Source organism: Arvicanthis niloticus, chromosome 11 (assembly GCF_011762505.2).
Source record: "Arvicanthis niloticus isolate mArvNil1 chromosome 11, mArvNil1.pat.X, whole genome shotgun sequence".
Classification (NCBI taxonomy): domain Eukaryota; kingdom Metazoa; phylum Chordata; class Mammalia; order Rodentia; family Muridae; genus Arvicanthis; species Arvicanthis niloticus.
The window spans coordinates 43020126-43033014 of NC_047668.1; the positions used below are offsets into that span (position 1 = coordinate 43020126).

General features: G+C 49.0%; 1 protein-coding gene across 7 annotated transcripts in view; it reads left to right on the top strand.

Annotated features, from left to right (window-relative positions):
• Positions 1-12889, top strand: part of Greb1 (growth regulating estrogen receptor binding 1) — a 127476-nt gene that overhangs the window by 86521 nt on the left and 28066 nt on the right. For 4 of the 7 annotated variants that reach the window (XM_076942103.1, XM_076942102.1, XM_034514263.2 and 1 more), the window contains exons 11-18: positions 1307-1492; positions 4495-4845; positions 5336-5464; positions 6178-6306; positions 7023-7220; positions 7813-7993; positions 9481-9676; positions 11419-11555. In XM_076942103.1, the coding sequence (XP_076798218.1) occupies positions 1307-1492; positions 4495-4845; positions 5336-5464; positions 6178-6306; positions 7023-7220; positions 7813-7993; positions 9481-9676; positions 11419-11555 (1507 nt within the window). Of the gene's footprint in view, positions 1-1306; positions 1493-4494; positions 4846-5335; positions 5465-6177; positions 6307-7022; positions 7221-7812; positions 8062-9480; positions 9677-11418; positions 11556-12889 lie in introns of those variants that run through there. The other 3 variants (XM_034514265.2, XM_076942101.1, XM_076942104.1) reach the window with 3 other exon arrangements.

Genomic DNA, 12889 nt, shown 5'->3' on the forward strand with positions numbered 1-12889 from the left:
ACAACATTCAGAAGGGAGGGTACAAATGTGACCTTCAGTGCCTTGGCCTTCCATGGGGCCCTGAGGGCTCACCTTCCATCAAGCCCATGTTCTTCCATGCTGTTCTGTGGGTGAGTGGGTGCGAGAGGCTGCAGGACTCAGAGGTGGACCCCGGCGTCTGCGTTGAGCAGGATGGCTCATGAAGGAAGCCACACTGACCTGCATCTCACACTGAGCAAACTTAGGGCAGATCCTCTGCCTTGCTCAAGTATGCTCCCTTCCCTGACCCCCACCTAGGCTTCCCGGCCCAGCCGGCAGCTCTGTAACTTAGCTTTCATCTGGTTTCCCAGGGCAGCTTCCTGCAGCCCCTTGCATGACAAGCATGGCGTGCATACTGTTTTCTAAGATGGCCTCTTGTAAGCTGGCACATTTGTGAACGGTGCTGTCCAGATGATCCCGCACTCCAGCATTGGAGGGGAGTAAACAGAAATTTGAATTCACAGGCCTGCCCCAGACAGAGAACATACCTAAATTCTCAACTTGGAGATGTGCGTGGGGTCAGCACATGTCTTAGCAAATCTGTCTGTCACACTTTGAGTATGAGAAACAGGTTTTCTCAGGAAGTGGTCCGTGGCATCCCACATGATGTCTAACTATAGCTCTATATAGTGAGATTCAGAAAGGGTCATTCGTTCTTCTCATGACTGACCATTTAACATTTCCATATCGTGCAAAGGCTTCAGGAAGGTCAAGTTCTTGCCTAAGGTCATGCAGCCTATGATGACAAAGGGGTCAGACGCTGCTTGGGCAGTTCTATCCTGAGAGCTGTCATCAGAAGGATTCTATCATTCATTCCAGCATTACTCAAGGCTGTTCACTTTCTAGGTCTTGGGGTCCAGACACCGACCTGTTTCGCTAAAGATCCTCAGGAGGGTGTAAGGCTTGGTGTTGGGACACAAGTCTGCTGAACAGTCCCCACTGCAAGACACACACACACACACACACACACACCAGCTGTTTTGAGGTCATTGCCATTTGGTTCTGGGCAAGTTCTTTAATTTGGGCTTGAACTTGCTCAGCTGCAGAAGAAGGGGATTGGACAGCATGAACAAGCAAATGCCCTGCCTCTGGCTGGACATGACAGATGACATTTCTGTCCCAGGTTCTAGGAGGGCAGTACTCAGCAAGGGCTGTAGGATTTCTCAGAGAAGGAGCCTCTGAGAGACCTCAGAGCTCTCCTGGCTCTTATGCTCAAGGGATCCACAGTGACTCCTCACCAAAGCCGAGCACAGGACTAGGTGCTGATTGGTGCTTTCTTCTCCTCTAGGCCACGGGAACTTCCCCTACCTCTGTGGAAACCTGAATGATGTGGTCGTCAGCCCCCTACTCTACACCTGCTACCAGAACTCGCAGTCGCTTTCCAGAGCGTATGAGCAACACGGTGCCTCCACCATGCAGCCCATATCTGAGGAGACGCAGCTGCTGCTGACCGTCTACTACCTCGTCCAACTGGGTGAGCCCGGGTCCAGGTGTTGATTAGGGATGGATCTGACTGGGAGGACTAACTAGACTCAGTTTTGCCCTGAGTCTAGAAGACGAAATTTGCCCTGCCCTGACCATGGAGGGGTCAGCAAACAGAAGGGTGTACTCAACAGAGTGGTTCAGAGACTGCTCACTCACCTGCTGTACCATAGTTCCATACACAAAAGACACAGGCGATGGCGTCAAGCACTCTGCCCCCAGAGAGAGCCAGCTCAACCAGAGAAGAGAAATAAGAGGGAACTGGATGGGCGGTGGGCATGTGGGGGTCCATTTAGGGTCATTAAGAAAGGCCTTGTTCCTTCAGAAGGAACAGCCTTCTGAAGAGCTGAGGAGAGAGCACAGGTGGGGGTATGTAGATGAGTGGGAGCACAGGTCGGGAGCTGGCTGTGGGTGGGAGCACAGATGGGGCTGGCTGGGAGTATGAGAGAGCACAGTAGGTGTGTGTGGGGTATGGGGTAGATACAACAGGTAAGTGTGAGAATAAGTGAAAGATTGTTGGTTACTTCCAGTTGTATTTCTCAGCTGCCCTGAGGACTGAGAGTTAAGTCCCATGGGTGCTAAGACCAAAGGTATAAATTCAGGAAACGTGGCCTGGGTATAGTCTATGTGGAAGTGTCCAGGTCAGCTGTGCTCCACTGTAAGCAATCACTGGTGGACACAGAGGAGCTCAGGCTTGACCCTCAATGCCCAGGTAGTCAGAGGCTTAGTGTTGAGGCAGTTCAAGATGGAAGCACAGGATGGTCAAGGTTCTGGCAGACCCAGCATCAGGTCTCTCTCTCAAGATTCAGGTATCTATCAACTGTCATAGCTTTATCCGGGATCCACCCTCCCCATCACAAACCTCCATGTTTGTGAGAACCATAGACCAGACCACACACGCCTCCTCCTTGGAGCTCCCTGATGCTTTTCCCAGGCTGGTGACGGCTTGCTTTCCACTCCCATCTTCCCACTCAGCCCTAGCTGCTGCTCTTCCACAGTGTTGGCCCTGCTGGAGCATCGTGGACTTGCAGCTTCCCCATGGAGTGCTCTGGTCTAGCACATCTGTGTATCTTGCCCCTTCTTGTCGTTTGAGTTTTGACCCACCACCTCCTCAAAGAAGCCTAGTTGCCACTATCTGGATAGCTCCCCGTACCCAGGCCCCCTAACCTCTATGTAGTTTCCTTTGTGTTTAGAACAATGTCACCCCAGGAGTATGCCATGGGCTATGTTTTCCTGAGCATTTCTCCTGGCTTAGGATACATGTGCTGCAGGACAAAGAATATTGGTCTGCTGCTTTATGTGTGGGTGCAGCCCCCTGGAGGGACAGCTTGGTGCTCACTGAAAGTGTGTTGGGGGAAGGGATTAGGTTGATACAGAGGCCACTGAAGGGAAGTGTGCCAAGGCCAAGGATTTGGCATCTGTAAGCCTGGCTGGGAGCAGAATGCAGGGACAGTGGTGATTAACTTGTGGGTTAGCTGTATGGAAGGCTGGCCACCTTGATGAAGGACATTGGAGGAGGACAGTGACAAGAGCCACATATGAGCAGGGCAGAGAGAATAGAGACAAAGAAACAAGAACTGGGAGTATAGGCCACCTGTAATTAAATGGCCCATTGCATTACACTCTGGCCCAGCCGTGAGCTGCTAATGCAAGCTGCCTTTTTACAGGTTGGGAAGTTGTAATAGGCTTAACCAACCTTTTGATGTTTGCAACAACAGCATTGTCACCGACAGACTGGAGAACTGTGCGTTCAGAAGTTTTAAAATAGCGAAAGTATCGTGGTCTTTAAAAAACATTTATGATGTTTGCTTGCGTTGGGCTACATTCATAGCTGTCCTGTGGGCAGGGCTGCCGCGGTCCCATGGGTGGTGTAGGGATAGCTGGGTGGAGGTCTGATGACCTCCCTTCCAGTTCCTCAAAGGCAATGTTAGACTGGAATAATCACAAAGGAAAACACCCATAGGGACTTTTGAAAGATGTTTGACCTCACCAGCCATTGAAGAGAGACATATGCGCAATGAATCATTCTTTTCCTCAGTACCCAAGAGACGGTACCCATGGATGCTGAGGATACTGGACCAGCACTGCCACACCAATTGTGGCGGAGGGAGCTGACTTTTGGGAATTCATCATAGGCTTTCTATTGCTGTGATAAAACACCATGACCAAAGCAACAGGGGGTGGGAAGAGTCAGTTACATACCACAGTCCACCACTGAGGGAAGTCAGGACAGGAACTCAAACAGGGCAGGAACTGATGCAGAGGCCACAGAAGAGCGCTGCTTACTGGCTTGCTCAGCTTGCTTTCTTAGACCATCCAGGACCACCTGCTTAGAGGGAGCACCATCCACAATGGGCTGGGCCTTCCCACATCAATCATCAATCAAGAAAACACCATAGGCAGGGTTGCCCAGCAACCAGGGCAATCTGGTGGTCATATTTTCTCGATTGAGGTTTCTTCTTCCCAAATGACTCTAGCTTGCGTTAAGTTGACATAAAACTATCTCGCATGCCTGCCTGGGGAGTAACATGGCGTACTTCAGACATGCACTTCAGAAGTACCTGCAGAGGAATTTCTTGAAGAAATACAGAGATCTGCAGTAGCAACAAGGATGACCAAGTGGCCCCTACACATGAGAGTCATTTACACCCATCAACAGTGCTATGCAAGGAGACCATAACATATGAAAATCTGCCTGTAGGGTGGTGATTAAGAATTGAGTTGAGTACCCACGATCCTTCCAGTAGATGGAGAGAAAGAGAACATGTTTCTTCTTTATGAAACTTGAGAGTTTAGGATGGTGGGTTTGTGGCTGGCTTCATTTTATATTCCCTATTCTCCAAGCCTTGGTGACTTGACATCACTATTTCAGGCTGTTGATTCTAAGTGCACCTGCATATTCTGGGATGCGCACAGCAGCGTTAGTGTTAAGCTGCCTGCGCACCTGCCCAGCAGGTGCTGATGTCCTCTCTCCGCCACCACCATGTCTTGCAGCTGCAGACCAGGTGCCACTGATGGAGGACCTGGAGCAGATCTTCCTGCGCTCCTGGCGTGAATCACACCTGACAGAGATAAGGCAGTACCAGCAGGCTCCTCCACAGCCTTTTCCTCCAGCCACCAGCACAGCAGCACCTGTGACTTCTGCACAGCTGCCCTGGCTGGCGGGCCTGGCCGCCAGCTCTTGTAATGACAGTGTGCATGTTATTGAGTGTGCTTACTCCCTGGCCGAGGGCCTCTCTGAGATGTTCCGGTTGCTCATCGAGGGAAAACTCTCCAAGACCAACTATGTGGTCATCATCTGTGCCTGCCGGAATGCTGCCATTGACTCTTGTATTGCTGTTACGGGTAAGTTCTGGCCATCGTTTGGCCAGTGGGAAAGCCACACTATTGATTTCCCAGTCTCCCAGCTTGGTGGGTCCCCTTCTTTTGTGTTGCAGTTCTGGGTTGCAGGTCCTCTGGGAGAGCAGCTAGTTCTCTTAACCACTGAGCTGTCTCTCCAGACCCTTTGGGGGTGCCATTTTAATATTCATAAATGGTATATATTTTCAACCTGAGGTTTTTATTTTTAATCACTTATAGGCTTCTTAACATTCTCTGTTCCTAAACTGACTGGTCTTTCTTAATTATTTTTCTGGGTGTGAGTCCCACCATCTTTTAATAAGTGCAGTGTGTTCAGCACTATGTGTGTTCTGTGAGGCCGGCACTGATGTTAACCATTTGGGACCAATGAGGATGGTGGGTCTGGTGCTTGGGGTAGGTCAGACATCCTGTCACCTGAGAGCTCATGCTGAGGGTCCAATGACAACTTTTTTTTTTTTTCTTTTAAACCGTTTAGGGAAATACCAAGCCCGGATTCTCTCTGAGAGTCTCCTCAGTCCTGCAGAGTACCAGAGAGAAGTCCACTATGAGCTGGTCACTGGCAAAGTGGACTCGCTGGGGGCCTTTTTTAGCAGCCTCTGTCCAGGTGAGCTTTGAGAGGCAGGTACATGTGCACATACCGGAAAGAAGTAAACGTGGAGGGGAGGTTACTGGGCTCCCCCACCCCTGTGATCAGCTGCAGCTGAGCTGGAGTCTGCGAACCCCATTCTGTGCTCTGACATGTCCTCTGCCTCCTCCACAGGGCAGGGCTTTTGGCTGTCTGTCTTCCTGCTCTGGCTGTAGAGTACCAGGGTTGGGAAAAAGCTTTGTGCTTCCTGTCTGTCTGTCTGTCTGTCTGTCTGTCTGTCTGTCTGTCTGTCTATTTGGGACAGGGTCTCCCTTTATGGCCTAGACTTGCCTCAAATGTACCCCTATCTCATTGTCTCAAATGCTGGGATTACAGGGGTGACCTCAGCACATGGCTCTCCCTGTGTTTAGTGTCTCTTTGTCTTTATCTCTGTGGTTTATTCAGTCACTCAGACCCTCCACCCTCTCCAGCTTCTGGTCCCTCAGAAGCACTTTAATGTTCTTTTAGAAAGCTCTATAGATCAATCTTTGCCTGGGAAGGCTCAAAAGACCTTTCCTTCTGTTTGACTGCATCCCCCCGTGGAGTCATGGTGTATGCTCCACCTTGTGGATATAGTTTCTGGACAGGAAGACCCATGCTTCAGGCCAAGACCAGACACAGTAGCTGCTCCAGAGAGGTTCGCTGAATTTCTCCGAGATGCAAAACCCACTTCTGTTCTCTGTTTTGGGCAGAGGGTGACATTGACATTTTGCTGGACAAATTTCACCAGGAAAATCAAGGCCACGTTTCTTCCTCATTCACTGCTTCCTCTACCAAGAAAACAGCTGTGCTGGATGCCAGTGGGGTTCCCGTGTGCACAAGTGAGTGGTGAGGAGGGGTACAGGTAGGCACAGTAAGTGATGGACGGAGAGGACACAGGTGGGCATAGTGTGAGTGTCAGAGGAAGTGGCTGTTGTGTGCACAGGCAATGTTGGCTTGTGCGTAAGTGTGCCCGGTGAGTGCTAGTGAGAGCGTGCACAGGTGTGGACAGTGAGTCGTAGAGCGAGGAATCTCAGGTGCATTCAGCACATGGGTCTAAATTCTGTAGCACTTGTCCAGAAATTTTGAGACCTTGAAATTTCCAAGGGGCACCTGGAAGGCAGGCTGTATTTTTAGCCTCAAAACAGACCCACTTCCAGTTTTAAAACGGGAGGTTTTGATGTGATGTTGTCCTCTCCTTCTTTACGTTTCTTCCTGCCGACTTTCTTCCCCCAGTGCACTGTTGCGATCGTTCATTCAGATGAGGGGTTAAGGAGCCGCAATCATTTCTTTCCCTTCTGGGGAATGTGATGCTCCTTCCATAGTCTAGTGTCATTGCCTGAGTGCTGTCTCTTTATTATCCGAGGAAGGTGGGTGTCTGAGAGGATGCCCCAGGGTCTGGCTGAGACAGCATGCACTTGAATATGACCGTGCCTCTTCCCCGGATTGCTTTGTGTGGCTAGGCTTCCTGTCCTGCTCTCTGGGACTCATCCATCTCTAGCTGAGGGTGTAGCTGCCCACTGTGCTCATCGGGCATCCCTTGGGGCTCTGGCTGCAGGTTACCATCAGGAGCCACGGGGCATCCGGCCCTTTCAGCTGGCGGTGGCACAGAAGCTCCTTTCCCACGTGTGCTCAATCGCAGATTCCAGCACCCAGAATCTGGACTTGGGGTCCTTCGAGAAGGTGGACTTTCTCATTTGCATTCCACCGTCAGAGGTGACCTACCAGCAGACCGTGTTCCGTGTCTGGCATTCAGGTAGGGGGACCCTTCAAGGAAGTGTGAGGCCTGGGGGAGGGGTTTTGATCCGTCACAGAAAGGATGTTGTCTCCACGCTTTGCTGTAGATGGGTCAAATGTTATTGTTGCCCATTTCTTATAGACCATGAAACATATCCAGAAACAGTGATTTTTCTCAGAATTAAAAGTAGAACCAATATCTGGCTTTTTGCTATTTCTCTCTTCGGTTCTGTGACTGGGTGCTGCTAACTGTCACTGATGTAGCTTGTCTTACCTCCTCGGTGGCATGATGTTGGGCCTATGACTTGAACCTGAGATAATTCTGTCAGGAGCTTGGGCATTTCCCATCTCTTAGTGTTACCTGTTTGGAAGCTGTTGCTTTAGGGGCTTGCTTAGCTGGTAGCCCTGGGAGTGGGTAACTATGAACATAGCCAGACCTTTGCCCAGCTATCTGGGCTGAAGAGTTTGGAGATACTCCCCTGCTCATGTTTCTCTACTGTATGCCCTCCTGCTGTTGCCCTCTCCCATCAGGGCAGGCCACACAGGCCGACCCACAGTGTGTCAGTGGTGAATGAACCCAGGAGCTCCTGAGGTGTTCTGCTGTGTTGCAGGGGTTCTGCTGGAGCTGGGCCTGGAGAAAGAGCCTGTGACCAAGCAGAGGGCGGAGCAACACGTTCTGAAACTAGACACGGAGGCCCAGGCAAGATTTAAGGCCTTTCTGCAAAGCTCCTTCCAGAACCCACATACGCTCTTTATCCTCATCCACGACCACGCCCACTGGGATCTAGTGAGGTCAGACCTCCTGGTCTGTGACGGTGACATGTTTCTCCTTGGGGATGAGGGCACAAGACTTGAGCGAGGTACTGGTGCTCAGTACTTATAAGCAGAGGATGTGGGGAATTTTCAGGATCTTAGAGCTGTGTGTCATCCCTGAGGCCACACAGTGCATTCTCCAAGTGCTAAGGGCTGGGTAGTCCATCAGGTGGAGTTGGGAGCCAGGTTGGAGGTGTTGATGGAAGAGCTAGGCCTTTAGCCAGGGCTTCTGAATTACAGCCCGAAGCTGTTGGGTGAAGCCCTCCCTGCTAGGACTATGGGTGGTGGCTGGTTTGGGCCTTCCTGAAGGGCTGCCACCTTTTACTCGTTTGAAATGGATCTCACCCTAGAAGTTGCCTGGTTGGAGACTGCTGGTGGCTGGTTACATTTAGAGGGTTGCCCTTGTAGCTGACCAGCTAACCATCGCCTTTGGTGGAGGCAAGGAAGGAAGGAAGTTCCTGGACCAGGTCATAGAGCAAGGCTTTGATCTTTATAGATTGGAGCTGTTTAAGCTTGCCAAGACCTGGACAGTTTGCAGTCTAGAATCTGTGTGTGTTTTTGGAGGAATGGAGCACATGGAAGTGGTAGAAGCCATTGTCTTTTGGTTCTTTCTTTTGGTGTCTCAGGTAGCTAGCTACCTGGGACTCAGAAGATGAAGCACTGACTTCTTTATTCTGTCCCCTATATTTAAGAAAGTGTTGAGGCCATTGTTCTACAAAGAGAACTTGGGCTAGGCCTCCTGGCTTCTGAGACCCCAGATCCAAAATGCTTCTTATTCCTTTAATGTTGTCCTGTAAATAAATGTAGAATTTGTCCTCTTATCTTTAAATCATCTCAAGTCAGTAGGACTTTATTTGACTTTGTAGATATTATTATTATTATTTTATTTGAGGCAAAACCTGGTCTCCTGTAGCCTGAGCTATCCTTGAACTCAGTATATCACCAAGGATGCTTGAATTTCCAATCTTCCCGCCACCAACTGCCAGGTGCTGGGATCACATGTGTGCACCACCATGCCCTGTTTTACATTTTGCTGAAGATCAAATGAGGACTTTCACATGGTAGGCAAACGAGTACTCTACCAGCCAACGTCCTCTGTACGTCAGGAGGAGGCTCATCGGGCCCCCTGAGACTCCCCTCTTCCTCACTCACATCCCTGTTGCCTATTGACACAGAATGAGGCTGAGTATGAATCATTGTTCTAGAGTACATACAGTGTTATGCAAGAAGTTCGCCATAGCTCCTTCCCTGATACCAATTTTTCTGTATGTATTGAGGATTGTTAGCGTCCTGACAAATACCAAGTCTAGTCACTTTTTTCCCCTAGTCATGGGCAGAGCAATAGGCTTCAACTGTAGGTGCCGTTGGGGAACTAGTTGTAAGCTTAATCAGCTGCCTTATCCTGGTAAGATTCTCCAACAGCGTTAGGAATTCTATTTAACATTTGTTTCCTTTTCTCTCCTCAGCAGTGCTGTTCATAATATCTACTCTCAAAGTGACCCATCTGTGGGATTAGTGGACAGACTGCTCAACTGCCGAGAGGTGAAAGAGGCTCCCAACATTGTGACCCTCCATGTGACCTCTTTCCCGTATGCGCTGCAGACTCAGCACACCCTCATCAGCCCCTACAATGAGATCCACTGGCCCATCTCTTACAGTAATGTGAGCGCTGTCGTGTCGTGGTGTAACCAGTATGCTTAAGTTTAGAGACCCTGGCTTTAGTAGAAGCCTTAGTCAGTTGGGAATGAGTGGGTTTCAGCTTCTTGGATCTTTGGTTTGGCCTAGGGTTAGATTTAAAGCCCCCCCCCCCCCGGCTTTTTGGAGAAATTTCTAAAGCCTGTCCGTGGTTGTCCGATCTTCAGTGTGTAGGCAGAACAGTTGACTTGACATTTTCCCCAGGAACTGAAGCTCTGAGTCTCAGAGCAACATTCCAAATGATTATTCTCTTGGCACTGGATAAAGACATTGAAGATGGAGCCCTGGGAGATAGGAGAGGTTTGGGCTCCATGTGGAGTCGCTTGGTATGCAGCCATGCTCAAAGCATTCTTCAGACAGAACTCACTCCTTCTAGCCTGGGAGGCTTATTTTAGTTGGGTACCTGCCACCATTTATGAAAGTAGATGCCCAGAGTTCTGGTAATTTGAGAATTCTATGTAGCTAGATTCTAGCTGGGCACACAAGGAATGAGTGAGTACTCTAGAGTTCTGGATTTCTTCAGAATGCCTCAGTCTTCCCAAGGATACGGATGTTTGGCTTCCATCCCATGACTTCAGAATCAGTATTTTTTTCTCTTCTCTTCTCTTCTCTTCTCTTCTCTTCTCTTCTCTTCTCTTCTCTTCTCTTCTTTTCTTTTTTACTGTCTTCAGACACACCACAAGAGGGCATCAGATCCCATTGCAGATGGTTGTGAGCTACCATGTGGTTGCTGGGAATTGAACTCAGGACCTCTGGAAGAGCAGTCAGTGCTCTTAACCACTGAGCCATCTCTCCAGCCCCAGAATCAGTATTTCTAGGGCCCTTCCAATGGGCTCCACTCTAAGTGCATTGCATCCATGAACTTATGCAAAAGGGCCAGAGGCTCTTCTGATTTACAAATGGCAAGAATGGGAAGAAAGGGGTGGACCGCTTGCTAGGACCCTTGGATGATCCAGGGACAGGCTCCTCGGCCCCAGTGTTCACCCTCTCTGCTGTTTGAGAGCAGGGTCACACCTTTGCATTTTGGACAGTCTCTCCCAGCTTTGTTCAGTCAGAGGAGTTCCTGTGTTCATTTAGAAAGAATTTTATAGCGAAAAGGAAAAGAGGGCATGGGATAGGGGTTTTCTAGGGAGGGAGAATGGGGAAAGGGGATGGCATCTGAAATGTAAATAAAATATCCAATAAAAAAAAAGAAAGAATTTTATGTCAGTGTAAGACAACATTAGATAAAGTTGAGTTCACCCCTTCATTATCCCCAACCATGAAGACATTGGGGCCAAATGAATGGGAAATGACTGGTGGGAACACACCATCTTTGTTCTTTGCTCTAGGCCGCAGGATGATACTAACAAAGTACCCACCCCCATGGGTTTACAGAATCAGCACTGTTTAGAATCAGTGGTTCTCCATCTTCCTAATATGACAACTCTTTAATACAGCTCCTCATGTTGTGGTGACAGCCAGCCATAAAATTATTTCATTGCTTCTTTATAACTGTAATTTTGCTACTGTTATGAATTGTAATATAAATGTCTGATATGCAGTATATCTGATATGTGACCCCTGTGAAAGCATCATCCAACCACAAAGGGGTTGAGAACCACTGGTTTAGATCAAGCTGCCAATCAACACTGTCCACAGACCTGGTCTATGAACCCCCAACTTTCCCTGTGAATGTGACACTTGAGTAATGATGTTCTTCTGTTTAGGGAGTGGACCTATATCATGAGAGTAAGAAGTACTTCGGGCTGTCTGAGTTTATTGACTCCACCCTGTCAGGACACAGTCTTCCTCTGCTCCGATATGACAGCTCCTTTGAGGCCATGGTCACTGCACTGGGGAAAAGGTATGTTTCTCTTCAGAGTTACTAGAAATGCTTGGTAGCTTCAAGAGTAGGTGGGATGTAGAAGTCTGTGTACCTGGGCCATGGAATTCCAGGAGGGAGTTCACTTCCCTCCCTTCCCTGTGACCCAGTCCCTCCATCAAAGGGACCCATATTTCTTCTGTATCCAAATCCCCTTGGGTTGGTGACATTCTGTCATGCTGCTATTCCAGAACATTGTAGACTGTACCTTGTTGGGTGTCTGTTTCATTATTGTTAACCATAACTTTTATTCTGGGATACCATGAAGCATTTGAGAAGCAGCTAAAACCTTCCAGGTCTTGTGTTTAAGCTTTGCTGGCTGATGGAAGAATCTCTTGTTTCATAACTTTGCTCATGACTAAGGCAAGACACTCTTGAGTTCTTCACAACTTTCCACGACTCTTGGGGCTTCCATGTGGCTCGTGGGAAAGGTGACTATTCCTAACCACATGTGAGCTCAAATCAAGTGCTTACTGGGCAAGCAAAAGTGCCTGAGTCTGGGTCCACAGCACTCGGGGTAAAACATCAGCTGTAGCAGTGTGCATTTACTCTAGTGCGAGTAAGTAGAAGAGAGTGGTCACTAAGGTTTGCTGGCTAACCAGTCTAACCAACTGGTGATCCCATCTAAAATAAAGTGGAGTGTTGTTGACTCATCCAAAGTTGACTTATGTCTTCCACATGCTTGTTCATACGTGTGCACATAGACCTGTGTGCATGTGCACACACCCACATGAACATGAATCTACACATACAGTCTCTTCCCCAACTAATTTTTTAACAGTCTTTCCTTGGCCTGGGGTAGTTCCCTTATGTGTGTGGCCTTACCGCTGCCCATGCCTGTGGATCTCTGTGACCTGAGATGCCTCGGTGTTCTGATGCCTTTCTCCAGCTTGTGTGGACCCCTGAGCTTTGCCTGCCTCTCACTTCCCAAGCCTATCTCAGAAGCTCTGTGAGGAAGCTAGGGATTCATCCCCTGTGTCACAGGACCAGGACCAACCTCTTTCACCGTCTGATGTGGTCTGTCTTGAAAATATTGCTTTGTGCATTTCTTTGTGGTGGGAAGCAAGGCCGATTCCTGTCACTCCACCTTGTCCAGGAGAAGTCCCCACTTGTCCTTCAGGCAGAAGACATTTCAACATCACTCTTGTGATTTCTGTGCATTGTTTGCCCAATGCACCCAAGTCAGAGCAGAACAATCCCTGGGCTGCTCAGTTACTCTTCATGCCAAAATCCCAGGGCCAATTATGCTTTCCTGAGACCACAATGGCCATTTTCTCAGGCTTTCTCTCCAGTGCACATAAGCTCTAAAGTCACTG